Source organism: Eptatretus burgeri, chromosome 16, assembly GCF_056783735.1.
Source record: "Eptatretus burgeri isolate ZD-2024b chromosome 16, Ebu_testis_v1, whole genome shotgun sequence".
NCBI classification, from domain to species: domain Eukaryota; kingdom Metazoa; phylum Chordata; class Myxini; order Myxiniformes; family Myxinidae; genus Eptatretus; species Eptatretus burgeri.
In genome coordinates this window covers 64,360,656-64,375,432 of record NC_140976.1, presented here as the reverse complement: position 1 = coordinate 64,375,432, position 14,777 = coordinate 64,360,656, and the positions used below count along the sequence as shown (strand labels likewise).

At 42.5% G+C, this 14,777-nt stretch overlaps 2 protein-coding genes across 4 annotated transcripts in view; one reads left to right on the top strand and one right to left on the bottom strand.

Moving 5' to 3' along the window:
- NDUFV1 (NADH:ubiquinone oxidoreductase core subunit V1) overlaps nucleotides 1-4,187 on the top strand; it is a 47,028-nt gene extending 42,841 nt beyond the window's left edge. For all 3 annotated transcript variants that reach the window (XM_085860180.1, XM_085860181.1, XM_085860182.1), the window contains 2 exons: nucleotides 3,178-3,323; nucleotides 3,788-4,187. In XM_085860180.1, the coding sequence (XP_085716306.1) occupies nucleotides 3,178-3,323; nucleotides 3,788-3,874 (233 nt within the window). In that variant the 3' untranslated portion in view covers nucleotides 3,875-4,187. The remainder of the gene's footprint in view (nucleotides 1-3,177; nucleotides 3,324-3,787) is intronic.
- Nucleotides 4,188-7,121: 2,934 nt separating this feature from the next.
- On the bottom strand, nucleotides 7,122-9,365 carry LOC147011215 (apelin receptor A-like). The gene has a single exon (XM_085860183.1). The coding sequence runs from the start codon at nucleotides 9,308-9,310 to the stop codon at nucleotides 8,147-8,149; it is 1,164 nt and encodes a 387-aa protein (XP_085716309.1). The 5' UTR covers nucleotides 9,311-9,365; the 3' UTR covers nucleotides 7,122-8,146.
- Between the last annotated feature and the right edge of the window lie 5,412 nt (nucleotides 9,366-14,777).

The following is a 14,777-nucleotide window of genomic DNA, read 5'->3' as shown; positions in this document are numbered from 1 at the left end:
GAAAACGGGTAAAGAGGACCCTTTGGATAGACTTGTCATTTGTGGTGACCATTTCACAGCCAAGGATTACGATGACATAAACACATCTGATCACCACTCTGTGAATATGCGTTGTTGGTTGACAAGTTCTCCAGATACTGCTCTGTCACAGAATCAATTGTTGAGTTTAAGTGAGAAAAACCTTGAAATGTATTCTTAAAGAGTACATGGAAAAACACATAAATAAACTTTCTGAAAAACACAAGCATGAAAAAATTTCTCAACAAATCAACTAATTGTTGATTAAATTACTTTTTAACAGCATCAGCAAATTGGGCTATTTCATTTCAATTGTAAAAAATTGATCAATTTCGCACTTTTTTTTCTAAATTTGGTAGAATATTTCCCAATGAGGCTAAACATGTTTTGGTATTTATATGCCACAACAGTCTCTTGAACGTTGGGGTTTGTTCTAACTGTTCACTTTCGCTGGGGTCAAGCTTAGCTGTCAGACTTCAACGCCAAGGCTACGGTGTATAATATATTTGGGTCCATTATTGATTAATTCTATTTCTGACTCTAGAGGGTTAAAATTATTATATCAAGTCGCAGATGAATCAAACTTTACATTATTTTATGCATCGAACAAGAAAATGAAAATCTACAAACCAATCTGTCTGGTGGAGTCTGTCAGTGTGAACTGCCGGGCAGTCAGTCCTGCCACTTGTACACGAAATAGGCCGTTTTCTGGCACTTGCAAGTGGCTCAAATTTATATGGCTCAGGGCCAGAAACTCCATAGTGTAAATTCCCATCATCCTCCGACTCGTCCTCGGCAATATCGGAATGAAAACACTCAATTTCATCGCCGCTGAAATCACTCTCTGATTCGCATCTCGCCATTGTTCACACGCTGTTTCCGAATCTTCACGAAGTTTTCGGAGAACGTTTCATCATAGCATATTTGGTAAATTCCGGTCTGTTTTTCGATCACTGACAAAAGTTTTGACTTAAAAGTTAATTTTAGCATATTTTGAGTTTCAAATGTAAGAAAATAACTTCTCAACAATCATTAATGTGATTACAACCTTCGAATCACACGATGTCATCAGCGACCCAAAACCTGCTCTTTAAGCAATTGGTTTACTTAATCTGTCTGTCTGTAAACCTCTGTTTATGATCGAGGAGCAACTTCATTTCAATTCAATGTTGATTTGTGAACACAAACCAGAACATGAACCTGTAGTTTAGCAGTAGTTTGGCTCTGAATTTGGCAAATTGTATGGAATTACGCATGTGTGGAAAGGAGTGAGATATTTTTACTGTGTGGCAGTGAAACAAAATTGAAAATCATTCCAAACAGGAAACTTACTGTTTTTAGGGACGTCATAAAGGACACAAACAACAGGCATGAAGAACTTATGTGACTTGTTAAATATGGTGGTGTAAAAGACTCTGCATCAACAGCGATTCACTTGCGAAAACGTTTTTTTTTTTTCTATAACCATTAAAAAACCATCATTTTATTTCAATTGAATTAAATACTTGCACACAAGAACACAAATTGTCTTATTGGCACTTTCAAAACCCTTCTGTTTAGCAGTACTTAGCCAAAATCTCTTTTATCTCTCTCTCATACGATCTCTTTTCTATCTCTATCTCTATCTCTATCTCTATCTCTATCTCTATCTCTATCTCTATCTCTATCTCTATCTCTATCTCTATCTCTATCTCTATCTCTATCTCTATCTCTATCTCTATCTCTATCTCTATCTCTATCTCTCTCATACAAAATCTCTTTTATCTCTCTCTCATACAAAATCTCTTTTATCTCTCATACAAAATCTCTTTTATCTCTCTCTCATACAAGCCTCGACAATGTATACAATTTTTATTTATTTTTTTAACCTTACGCCATTTTACATCATCTTGACCAATGAAATTTTCCGCTCGCAGACCCCGCCCATGTCCTTGTTTCTCAAGTCTGTGTGGGGCAAGGTGTTCCATGAACTCGAGTTTAAACAGTGATTCATGGCTTGTTTTTGAGTTATTCTCATTTTGCACTTGGCCTTTTTGCAAGCTGGCAGGTTTTGTTTATTCTATGACCCGTGTTGTTTTGTTTTTTTTGTATTTTTGTACTTTGTATATTATCAAACATGGACTGCATGCTGTAATTTCTTTTGACCTTTGCATGGGCTGATAAGAAAGCATTGGGGCATATTGCCTAACCCATCAACTTTCACGCATTTCGTGTGAGGCTCTTGCTTTTCCAACTCGGGTCACGCTCCCCACGCCCAACTCCTGAAATCTCGCGTTTTGATTTTTTTTTCGAAACGATATTTCTTTTTAACAGTCATTAGATGGGTCCCCAGTCAAACCAGCGAAGTTTTCAACCAGTGAAAAACGCTGTCACCGTTCCATACAGTTTCAGTGCACACTATTTTGTTGTCATTCTCATGAGCAAGCATAGACGAAAGTGGCTTTGAATCTGATGGTCCTTCAACATCAAAACAGCCAAAGATTACGAAGTGTCATGGTGCTGCAAAGTCTGACACGAAGTTCAATCCAGAATGGATGAACAAATATCTGTGTTTCGTGTCTTATTCGACAAATGAGCATGACTTCTGATGCACAGTTTGCAATCGATCAATCAGCTGCAAACACCAAGGACTGTGTGATGTTCAAAAACTCACCAAAACAAATGCACACAAGGACTTTGAAAAGGTCAAGTCTTCACCAGGATCCCTATTTACAGCATTTGCAAGTCAAAACACCATCGGCGAAAAGGGAGGTATTATATTCTAATGAGAACTAAATTTGTTTTGTCTGTCGATGTAAGTTTGAAGTTGAATTGTGTGTTGGTTCTCGGCAGGGGGCTCCCCTCCGCCCTCCACCCCCCCACCCCCCCATCAGGGCATCAACCTGGATCTGACCGGGGCCTGTGGCACCTGGACCCTGGTTACAAAATATTTTCACTCCTTCAAGCAGGTTTTGGGTTGACATTTATGTATTATAGGTATTACAAGGATACTTGTAGACACTCAACACAGTACAGTGTGTGGGACTTGAACCTGGGATCCCAATATTAGAAGCAAACAATTTGATCTTTGCAACTTTATGTGCTGTCCCTCGCATGGACCTTTTCAACATTTTATTCATTTTTCCGACACGTATACCAATTCCTCTGCTGTTGTGACAGGTATGGGATGGATGAACAAAATGATGTGGCGCTTTGTGGAGGGACATGCTCGTGTCGACGAGATAGATATGCTGTGGGAGATCACCAAGCAGATCGAGGGACACACCATCTGTGCGCTCGGTGATGGTGCAGCCTGGCCTGTGCAGGTCGGTACAGCAGAGGCTGTTTGTGCTATTGGGATTACTGCATTGGTGCAGTGTGGTGGCAGACCTTTAAACACAGGAGTGTAATAGTTTGAATTTCAAAATGTCAGGAGCATTCCATTTGTACTTTTGATTTATTTGCCACGGTTTCCTGGAATAAACTCCGAATAACCAAGTTGTTCATATACAGTGCCCTAACAGCTCAGTTTCTGATATGAGACGGGGCATTTCGTCATAACTGTATGCTTGTGTGATTGTGTTCCTGTCATTGTCAAGAACAACCTTGATTTGTTTGATGGTTTTGCTTGCAAGTGTTAAACTTCCTCAAAAAGTATCATTCCTCCACAGACATTGGATAAGTTTCGGTAATTGACGAGTTCAATTGGTTATTTATTTCCCACAAAGTCATTGAATCCGTGTCAAGTCATTGCTTTGTTTTTTGTGTTGTTGTTGTTGTTGGACTGCAGGGTCTGATCCGCCATTTCAGGCCGGAGATTGAAGCCAGGATGCAGCAGTTTCATCGATCGAACCAAAATAAGTTTTCTGCCTCTTAACTCTCGAAGTGTCCATAGCACCGCATGTTGGACGCACAAGAACATAATGGTGGTTATAAGTTTTCAGTGCTTGGTCCCTGTGAATGTACACCCACTAAATGTAGTGTGTATAAACACACACACTAACTCACTGTATCCTTGTCATTGCTGGTGATTTAGTGTTCATCTTTGAAAACAAACATCTACCCAGAAAGCTTTGGGCCTTTCTTATTTCTTCTTAATGATGACATGTTTGTTTACACAGCTTTTGACTTTGTTCTCTTGACAGCCGACTTTGAGGTTACAGTGAAATAAATTAAAATTTTCAAAAGTCGTGACTGATATACTTTCAACTTTATACGTTCATATGGACATGCCCCACCCTCTCCTCCCCAACATGAGCCACTGAGCAGCAAATGCAACTTTGGTGAATTTCCGAGTAATTGTTGTGGAAAAAAAAATTGTTCTCCGTGATTGGCTGCGAAGCACATGTGGATCACAATTGCATTTTGACCAATTGTGGCTGCCTGCCTACACCAGTCATTGCAATTACAAGGAAATTCAGCTCGACACAGTAGAGACCAAGGCCTTCAAGATCATTGGAATCTCCAACATTGAAGCTGCGTCGATTGGCTTGTCACATTCCCATCGCAGACAGGTCGGTGGTCTCTGACTTATCCCACCTCTTTTCTGGTCTTGCACCATTCACCCTTTCTGTGCCCTGTCCCTCCCCCACACTTCCCCCAAGGTTTCTGCAGGGCACGCAAGGTCCACCATCAACCACCTTCTGGTGAAACACCCTAAATCCAGAATCGCTGCTCACCTCCACTCATTCATTCCTCTTTTTTTTCCTGTCTTTGGAACTAACTTCCACATTCTTTATATCTCATTCTTTCCTCCATGTCTTCCAGGCAGCTGTTTACCAACATCTCAGATCGCCTCCCATCCAAAACCATGATCTTTTCTACCCCCGTCAACCCTCCCTTCTCCCCTTCCCCCAAGTCCACCTCCTTCCAGAGAGTTTCCTTCTGTATTCATATTATCCACCCTGTGCATCCTTCCATACTCCTCATTCCTCCCCACACCCATTATTTCTCGTGCTTCACCGTGTCCGATTTGTTTCCCGTTATCAAATGCAACACCAACCCGTTTCTGTTACCGTTCAGCCAAATGTGTTTCACCACATTCAGGAAATTAAAGGTTCATGAGCCGTTTGGCTTGTTGAAGCTATTGTTTGTAGAAACAATTGATAAGAGATGCATTACTCGATAAACTCGAGGGAAAGTCTTTCTTTTTGCCACGTTCGAAGAAACCAACGAAGCATTCATAAATTACCGTTGGCTGTTAATATATTTTTTTTGTTTTTTTTGGCTTTTCTAATTCGATAATGAAGCTCGGAATGCCAAATGTACAACAACTTTGAAATGTAAATGTCAGCTTTGGTTTGGTCGTTCAAATGGCTTTTGCTTCAGATCAGACGGTGCTCACTTGGTGGTGCTTTTAGTCTTTCTGCATGGTTAGAATTGTTGAAGTGAGGAATGGCCTGGCAGGGTGGCCATAAGTTATGCACACTTGCCTTTAAGCTGTTTAGCCTGGGTTTGAATATCGGCCAAGCTAGAAACCATCATCTTGGTGTCTCGCAGGCAAGGCGAGGCATCAATGAGTGTGCTGTCACTCAAATGGACATTAAGCCCGGCATCCAGTCTGCCGGCATTAGTTTGTGGGCGTTAAAGATCCCATAGTGTCCTTCGTAAAGAGTGGGCGAGCTACCTCCGGCACCCTGATCAAATTCCAAATTCCTGCCTGGACTCCCTATGTCAGAGGGGTGACCCGACAAGGATTGTGGCCTAGTGACTTGATTCGGCAGCACCAACTTCCTGCATACCGTGTTCTCCATGATGATTATGAAAGTGAGGAATAGCAAACGTGGTGTTGGTTAAAAATGAACTAAAAAATGATGCAAAGTAAGCTGTCCTTGCCGATTGCCGAAGCAGCTCTGCCGAGCTAGCCTGAGCCTGAGATGTTGTTGCCTTCACTTTCCATGAGATTTTGTTGGAAATACATATAAATATATATATTTTTTAACCTGTCATCAAGGTGAAATGTAAGGGACTTGTTCCAAAAAAAACAAACACCTGGAAGGAAGTAAAAAGCCGTTATTATTAAAAGGGGATTTAAAATGTTATTCAAGTTTGCTGAGTGTTCTGTTAAGCCATGCAGCGACTTCCTGTGATTCAGAAGAATCCCACTGGCCTTATCAGTAGTTTTGGGTGACCGTTGGTTTCGTCAACTGCATTTATTCCACATCGGTCGGTAAAAATAGTCACGTTTTGTGTGCTTTTTAACAATTTTGGTACAAAATTTAGTAGGGGGAGGGGAAGCCCATGAACAGCAGTCCATTACAAGACCTGCACGTGGGGTGGTGCAGGTTTCTTTGAGGCAGTGTTTCTTTTTTTGTTCTTTTAAGTTGGTGGTCATATATGCTCTATCAGCTTCATCCTGCTCATGCCATATTGAGTGCAAAATAAGTCCCTAAACCTATCAGTACCAGAACACGCTTTCGGTTGCGGTAGATCTGCCCCCTCCCGAGCAGAATTCTGTTTCTCACATTCGTAGCTTCATGGCCCGTGAATTAAAGATAATTTTGGGAGATTTCCCAGTGAGTAGGGCGAGATAGCGGAGTCCATTAATGAGTATTATGTGAGTGCACTGGTGGAGAAAATGGCAATAAATGAGCGAAGCTGAGTGCTCTACTATTCCATTTTCACTCCAACAAATCTACTGTTAATATCCAAAGTTTAAAAATCGTTTGAACGTCTGTTTTGCACAGTTTTAACCTGTTCTTTCAGGTGTGTATTCTTTGCCACTCTTGATTTGTGTCCCATTGGTGGATATGATCTTTCTTTGATGGGCAGATGGTCTTTTCCTGCATTTACTTTTCCTTTTACCAAGTTCTCCATGCTTAGTTCTGTTCCTGGGTTAAAACGTGCTCTTTCAATACGTGTGAATCACGAGACAACCTTCACAGCATCGGCCATTAATGGATGCTACTATTTTTGGGACCATGTTTACCTGATGCATGAAACGTCTTTTGCTAGTTGTTCAGGTGTATGAACTCACAACTCGGGAACAAACCATCCTGCTACGGCTGTTGTTGCTGGAAGCTGTAGGAGGGAGTCGATGACAGAAGAATAGTCCTTGGACACCCCTAACATGTGGCTCCATACCACGGGTCCCTTCCCTCCCACACCCACAAAGGCGAGTATCATTTATGTCATCCATATGCATTTTTATTAAAATAATTATAAACTCAGTACTGTACAATCAACTCCATGTACACCACTGACAGTTCAATGGGAATGGAGTTCTTCCACAATTTAAAGTCATTTGATGCTCTTCTTGCAATTACCATCATTGCAAGGTGAAGACTAATTGTGGAAAAAGTTTGTAATACAAGTTGAAGTGTCCACATTTACTCAAGGAATACCTTTTTAAAGCATAAATGTACAAATTCAGGTACTGCAATTATATCTGTACGGGTCATTTGCACAGGTGGCATGTCGCCAAAGTTACACTTGCACTGGAAAGATGTTGAACCTTTAACCTCGACAATAGAGTTCAGGCAGACGAAAGAGTCAGATGGACATCCGCTCGAGAAGACGACGCGATCTGATGTACGGTTTCAGGATCCGACTCGAACCTGGATTGGACAACTATATGGTCTTTATCTTTATACTATAAGTGAACTAGCCTGTTATCCTTATCCTTATTATATAGTTCAAATGTTTAACCTGCCATTCTCATGACCTAAGTTTCACCCGGTAAAACCGCATAATCCACAAATAACAAAAGCCTGTTTGCCACTCAGATGGTTGTTCCTGCTAATGCAAGAAACCAGAAGGTGTGTGTGTGTGTGTGTGTGTGTGTGTGTGTGTGTGTGTGTGTGTGTGTGTGTGTGTGTGTGTGTGTGTGTGTGTGTGTGTGTATATATATGTGTATATATATATATATATATATATATATATATATGTATATATATGTATATATATATATATATATATATAATAACTTAACTTCAGAATTGATCAGTTGGTGTTTTACATCACAAATACAGTGGGGTCCATCCAGCAAGGCCAAATATGTTTACAGAACAGTATATCCGAATTTTATTTTTTCTCATGTACAGTGTGTTCCAGAAGGAAGTATCACTTTGTGGACATATCACCAGTTTAAATTTACCACCGGAGGTAGGTGGATGCTCGTATTATACAACGCGAGTGCATATAAATGCGGTTAAACGTGTACCACCAAAGTCTGTGTCGGTCGATCTGGAGATGGATCATCTCGAGATTGGGACACGGCAGACGTTTCTTGGGTCTGTGCAAGGGTCTTCAAGGACTCGCAATGAGTCAAGGCAGCCAGCAGCTTTCGGAACTTGTCATCGAGACAGGCGTAGAGGATTGGGTTGAGGCAGCTGTTGAGATAACCGAGGCAGACGAAGTAGGTTAGACTTTGATATATGAAGACAACCAAACCGCAGGTATACTCGATTGCGTTGAGCATCGCCAGTGAGTGCAAGATCTTCACTAAGTGGAATGGGAACCAGCAGAAAAAGAAGGCCAGGAGCAGGACTATAATCGTCCGGAGAAGTTTTCTCCTTTTCTTGATTTCGTTACGCACAGTAAAATGTCTGTGGATCTTTTTGAATATGCATATGTAGCAGAACACCATGGCCCCCAATGGCAGCAAGAAGCTTGTGAATGTAACAAAGAGACCCAACCCTCCTTGCCATTTTGAATGATCCTCCAGCACCGAGCTCACCAATTTGTAGCTTACTGTGCAGTGCACAATCCCATTGTTGTCAGATATGGTCTCAGTCAGAGCAATGGTCGGAAAGGAGAGGATCATGGATGCGATCCAGATCCCGGCGATGCAACGGCAAGCCGTGGTCTTGCTGCGGAACTTCCCTGCCTTGAACGAGTGCACCACGGCGATGTAGCGGTCCAGGCTGAGAATGACCAAGCACAAGATGCTCGCATACATGTTGAGGGATATGATGAACCTGCAAGTGGTGCAGAGAAAACTTCCAAATGGCCAGTGGTAACCCATCGCTGTGTAGATGCTCCATAGTGGCAGAGTCACAACGAAGACCAAGTCTGCGATGGCCAGGCTCGTGATGTACAGATCCGTGTTGCGCTTCTTCTGCTTGAGGTGCAGCGTGCTCCACACGACTAACCCGTTACCCAGCACACCGAATAGGAAGGCCAGCCAATAGACGGTTGGGATGATGGCCAGGTTTGCCTTGGAGTCGACAGGGTGCTCGCAATTCAGAGAATGATTGTTAATCCACCCATCACTATAGTAGCTATGATTGTGAATCCAGCTGTCACCATAGTAGCTATTATTGGGAAACAGATCCGAGGAATAATCATAGTACATTGAGTCATCATACTCCATGGTGCATGCACGCGCTGATAGTCTGAGAGCTGGACCCTCGGGAACATTGCGTGTTGCCTTTTAAAGGCGAGACGGAATGGAGGCGTGTCTAGGGAGTGCATATCGGAGAATTGGTATAATATCTGAGATGGTACGAAGAGCGGGTCACGTTGGCAATAGTGCGCCGTGGATAAAAAAAAAGTTTGTGGTTTTATCGCATGTTGACCATTTGGCTTCCTTCCAGGTATATAACTGCTGAGACCACATTTGAAGGTAAACCTTTAATCACAGATCGGATCGCATTGAGTAGCTCGACAGGAAAATCAAGCAACGAAATCACTTGGTCGAGTAAAGTTTCATTAAAATAAGTTAACTAGCCCTGACATGTTAACTTGCTTTGATGGATCTTTCAATCATCATTATAACGATTAATATTTTTATTATTTTCATTTTATGGTTTTTTTTTCTCCTATTAACGTAACTTTTTGCAATCGAACTTTAAAAAAAAGAAAATTATGGACGAAAGGTTGAAGGAACCATGTATTTATTACGTACGCACTGGGGGTGCCGTGGCTGTAAAAGTGTACCATATTTGCGTACGTAGTAAAGAGATTTCGCACCTAAGTATTTCCTTTTCTTTAATCTTTATGGGCTTCATAAGTCCAACGCTCAGCAGTAATTTCACTGATAGTAATTTATTCGAATATTGTGTTGCATTGTTCCTGGTAGCTACAGCATGGAAAGTTTGTGCAGTGTGACCTTTTGTATGATAGGATCTTCTGTTGGGGGTTCAACGTGACTGCTCCTCACATGGACTCCTCCAGCGATTATAGACCAGGACAAATCATCTTTAAGCAGTGTGGAAGACTCCTACACCTAATGCATGAAATCGTTTTGACTAAACCAGCAAGTTGGCCAGGTGGCCCGCGCCCGCACGGGATTCTAAACTGAGTAGGCTGTTGGGATGGGGGATGCAAAAATGCAATTGGCGTCTTCTGTCATCGAGCAAATATTCGCATTTATTGCCACTTCTGATACAATTTAAATGCTCTAATGGCGGCGAGGTGCTCCATTTGAAAGTGTTCAATACACGTAGATTTTTGATGTCTCGGATCCATATTATAATAACTTCTGCAGGTGTCAAAGCCAGTGATCAATTGCAACTTAACAGTAACATCGCTGTATTAACGTTCATGTCCATGCACCTGTCAGGATCATAATTCGTATTGTTGTTTTGGTGTAATCCATATTCGAATTGAGAATTGAACCTTGTCCCAGCAATTATTTCACCGTTTACGGTTCATTCAAATGTCGTTTAATAATAATCATCGCACACATAATAAAATATGCAACTTGGTGTCTGTCTGTCTGTCTGACAGTTTTTTTCACCTCAATACATTCGGTCGTTACTTATCCAATCTCATCCAAATTTGACAGGACTATAAGGGTCAAATGATGGAGGTTGTAGCGACTTTATTTACCCTCCTCCCCAACAAGGTGTTCCTCCTTGGGTGAAGTCTGCGCTAAGGTGTATATCCATGTTTAAGATAGCTAATTGTGGAGTTTTTCCAAAGCGCTTCTAATAACAAAAGTAATAAGAGCACTAATGATAATGGCATAATATTAATGTTATTACAAAATATCATTAATACTAATGCCGTGTTAATGTGTATAAATAGCTTATTGTGGCATTTCACGGGCCTTGAAAATGAGGAAGAATAAGAGGCCTACAAGAGGTTAAAATGTTATAAACCATAAACACATATGATTACATTTGTGAAGTCACTACTGCTGTTTAACATAAAACTAAAATAAATCTGGAGGAATCCTGACATCCTTGAGGCATACTCTGCTTCTCGTGTCAGCCACAGAAGAACAGACCTGAGCTGAGATGTACTGTAATCTCTGTACCCCAGAGAGGATAACAACATGACCCTTCCTGTTGCTGATGCTGGTATACTCCATAATAAGTGTGTGTGTTGTGTTGTGTTGTGTTGTGTTGTGTTGTGTTGTGTTGTGTTGTGTTGTGTCGTGTCGTCCATAACTCCAAAACTATGAAACCGAGCAGCCTGAAACTTTGCATGCATACTCCAAGGACATACATTTGAACTCCAAGGAAGTGCAAGAGTGAAAATTGGATGTTTGGGTTAATTAAAACATCCCTTTTGAAGATAATTAATTAACGGCATTATTTAATTATATCCTTTTTCAGACGAATCTTCGGAAAACTCGCTCTCCCTCAATAGGGTCTTGGTTTGCCATTTTTTAGATCCTCGTGGAGGATCTCTAAGTATCACTCACGTTGTTGTTCTTCATCTTCTTCTTGTGGACTTTTTTGTTTCACAGCCTACAGTTTTCATCGAAACTTCCTGAAACTTGGCATATATATGTAAAAATACCCTGCGCAGACAGTAACCATCTCCAATTTTGAAAATTTCTCCTAGAACAAAAGTTATGACGTCAAAATATCTCCGCTAATGGAAATCGCCAAAAGATTTTCTCCGAAACTAGGCAAGCTGTTTTAATTCTGTTTGCTGGAATCGAACAGGGCATTAGCAGAGATGAATTACCGCACATATGATACATCACTATGACGTCATATCAATTTTTATGACGTCATTCCTATTTTTTGACATTTTTTGTTTCACAACCCAGAGTTTTCATCGGATCTTCGTGAAACTTGCCATGTTTATGCAGAAAGCCCACACACAGGCAGTAACCATCTCCGATTTTGGAAATTCTTCCTAGAAAAAAAGTTGATGTCATAATATCGCCGCTAATGGAAATTGCCTATTCCATTATCTCCGAAACGAGGCAAGCTCTTTGAATTTTGTTTGCGGGAATCAAGCCGGGCATTAGCACAGATAATTTATTGCAAACCTGATACATCACATGACGTCATCATTAAGAGGATGAGGATCTTATGTTTTTTTTGGCCTGTTCAACTATGCCTTGACTTGGAACAGGCCGCAATGATTTCTTAATGATAAAGTTGTCTGTTTTTTTCCAATTTCCTCACTCATTATCGAATGCTTGTTCATTATTGCTTCAAATCGCTGGATACATTGCAATGCTGATAAATGCCCTGAGATGCAAGCATTCATGGCTTTATTTCATTTCTACACATGCCCTAACCTCGAGAATCTCTTAAACTAAGCTGAACGACAAAATTTTAGCTCCAGAATTGAACTTCGCAACTATTCCGACTCCTAAAAAGACAAACAAACGTGTTTATTTGTGTAATTTGGACATAGTTTGATATTTTGGGTGTCTCTGGGAGCTGTGTATTTAATATGACAGATCGGCGATCACGAATCGCTTGCTGAGCCAGCCTTTCCTTAACCGTTTCGTTGGAGTGCTTAAGCCATTGGTGAGCACTCTACAATATTCGCAATGTCACTGAATCGTGTATATCGGATCGATGTGAACAATGTTTAGGGGCCACTCACCTGTGTTGACCCCACATTGTACTGCAGTGTATCAGGCAGTTTCTGGCTCGCTGAAAAGGTGCAATTTTATTTTACACCACGTTTCCCGTTTATGTACGATCTTTCATTATACGACCCGTCACTTCAGCATAGATAAATACAAACCAAAAAAATGAAACTTTTGTTAACATCTCGGCAGGATAGATGAGAGGAATGCATGCTCGCTCAAAGCTGTCCAGCCTGGGTTCGAATCTCGACCCAGCTATAAACTGTCATCCCGGTGTTTCACAGACAGGGTGATTCATCAGTGTGTGTGCCGTTAAACTGGAAGTCACATCTGCCAGAATCTCCCCCCTCCTCCCATCCTCACTCTTCCCTCCCGTCTCTCTCCCCCCCTCCCGTCTCTCTCCCTCCCCCTCCCAGCTCTCACTCTCTCTCACACCCCCATCCCTCTCCCTCCAACCGCTATCCCACTTGCTTTCTCCCCTCTCTCTCTCCCTCTCTCCCAGCCCCTCCATCTCTGTCCCCCTGTTCATCCACCCTCCCCCTCTGTTAAGGAGACTGCTAAGGACTGACCCCTTTCCCTCACACTGCCTCCCTCCCCCTTGCGCTGCCTCCCCTCCCCCTTGCGCTGCCTCCCCTCCCCTTTGTGCTGCCTCCCCACCCCTTGTGCTGCCTCCCCTCCCCCTCCCACGCTGCCTCCCCCTCCCTCTCCCCCTTGCGCTGCCTCCCCTCCCCTCCAATGCTTCCTCCCCCTCCTCCTCACGCTGCCTCTCACCCCTCACGCTGCCTCCCTCCCCCTCGTGCTTCCTCCCTCCCCTCGTGCTTCCTCCCGCCCCCTCGTGCTTCCTCCCGCCCCTCGCGCTGCCTTTCCCTCCCCTCATGCTGCCGCCCCTCCCACGCTGCCTCCCCTTCTCCCTTGCACTGCCGTCCCACCCCTCGTGCTGCCTTCCCACCTCCTCACACTGACTTCCACTCCTTTCTCCTCATGCTGCCTTCCTCCCCCTCCTTCCCCTCATGCTGCCTTCCCACTCCCACACCTATCCCTCTTTCTCCCACCCCTCCTCTCTCCCTCCCTTCACTTCCTCCTCTCCCTCTTTATATCCCCCCTCCCCCCTCCCCCCTTTAATATTCCCTTCAGCGATGCAACCGGTTGGTATCGCGACGGGTTGTATTTGCTGTTGTGAATAAAACGACAGAACAAAGGAGGATGTACAACCATGTCCGAAACTTTTGTCCGACCAAACCCTTACTTTAAATAATTGTTGGTATTTCCTCATATGAATCAAGACTTGAAACCAAATAGATTTCATATTTTACAGAACTATCAAATGACTTTGATAATGTAAGGAAACTCAAAGATAGGGGAAAGTTTGACCCATCGATCATGTGCGGCACCTGAAAACTGGGCTTTCCCAATGACGTTTGTGGTGAGGCTAGCGTTCAGGGTCAGAGTACTGTGCAATTACAAAGAAATGAGACAAAAAAAAATTCTCAACACGGTGAGAAGACAAAAGAGAAAAGGTTAATCCCACAGACGAGAGAAGTGGTTGGTTCCCCTTGATATACCAATATAGACCAACACACACCAACAAATCGACTTGCCTCGCCACTTTCTATTTATTCCCTTCATTTCGATCCATTGAACTTAGAACGTTCTCTGTCTTGTATTCACTAACTTTGGCTCATCTTTGGTTGAAGGTTCAAACCCTAACGCCACTGGTTGTGGAATAGCAATACTACCTGTAGCACCTATCATTCTGAGTCTGACACCAACATTATTATCCCATCAAAATCCAGTGCACACACACATCTATTTATTTATTTATTTATTTATTTACTATAGGTGTGTGGCCATTTAATGCCTTGTGGTATATTCATTCCTCAGTACAATGTGATGGTATGCAAGTAATGAATTGCCTTTCAACCATCTCACCTGGGTTCAATCCCTGACCCAGCTATAAACCGTCGGATTGGTGCTTCGCAGGTAGTGCGTTGCATCACAAGGTGCATCGTCCCTAGGATGGATGTTGAGCCGGGGAACCCGTTGGCTAATATTC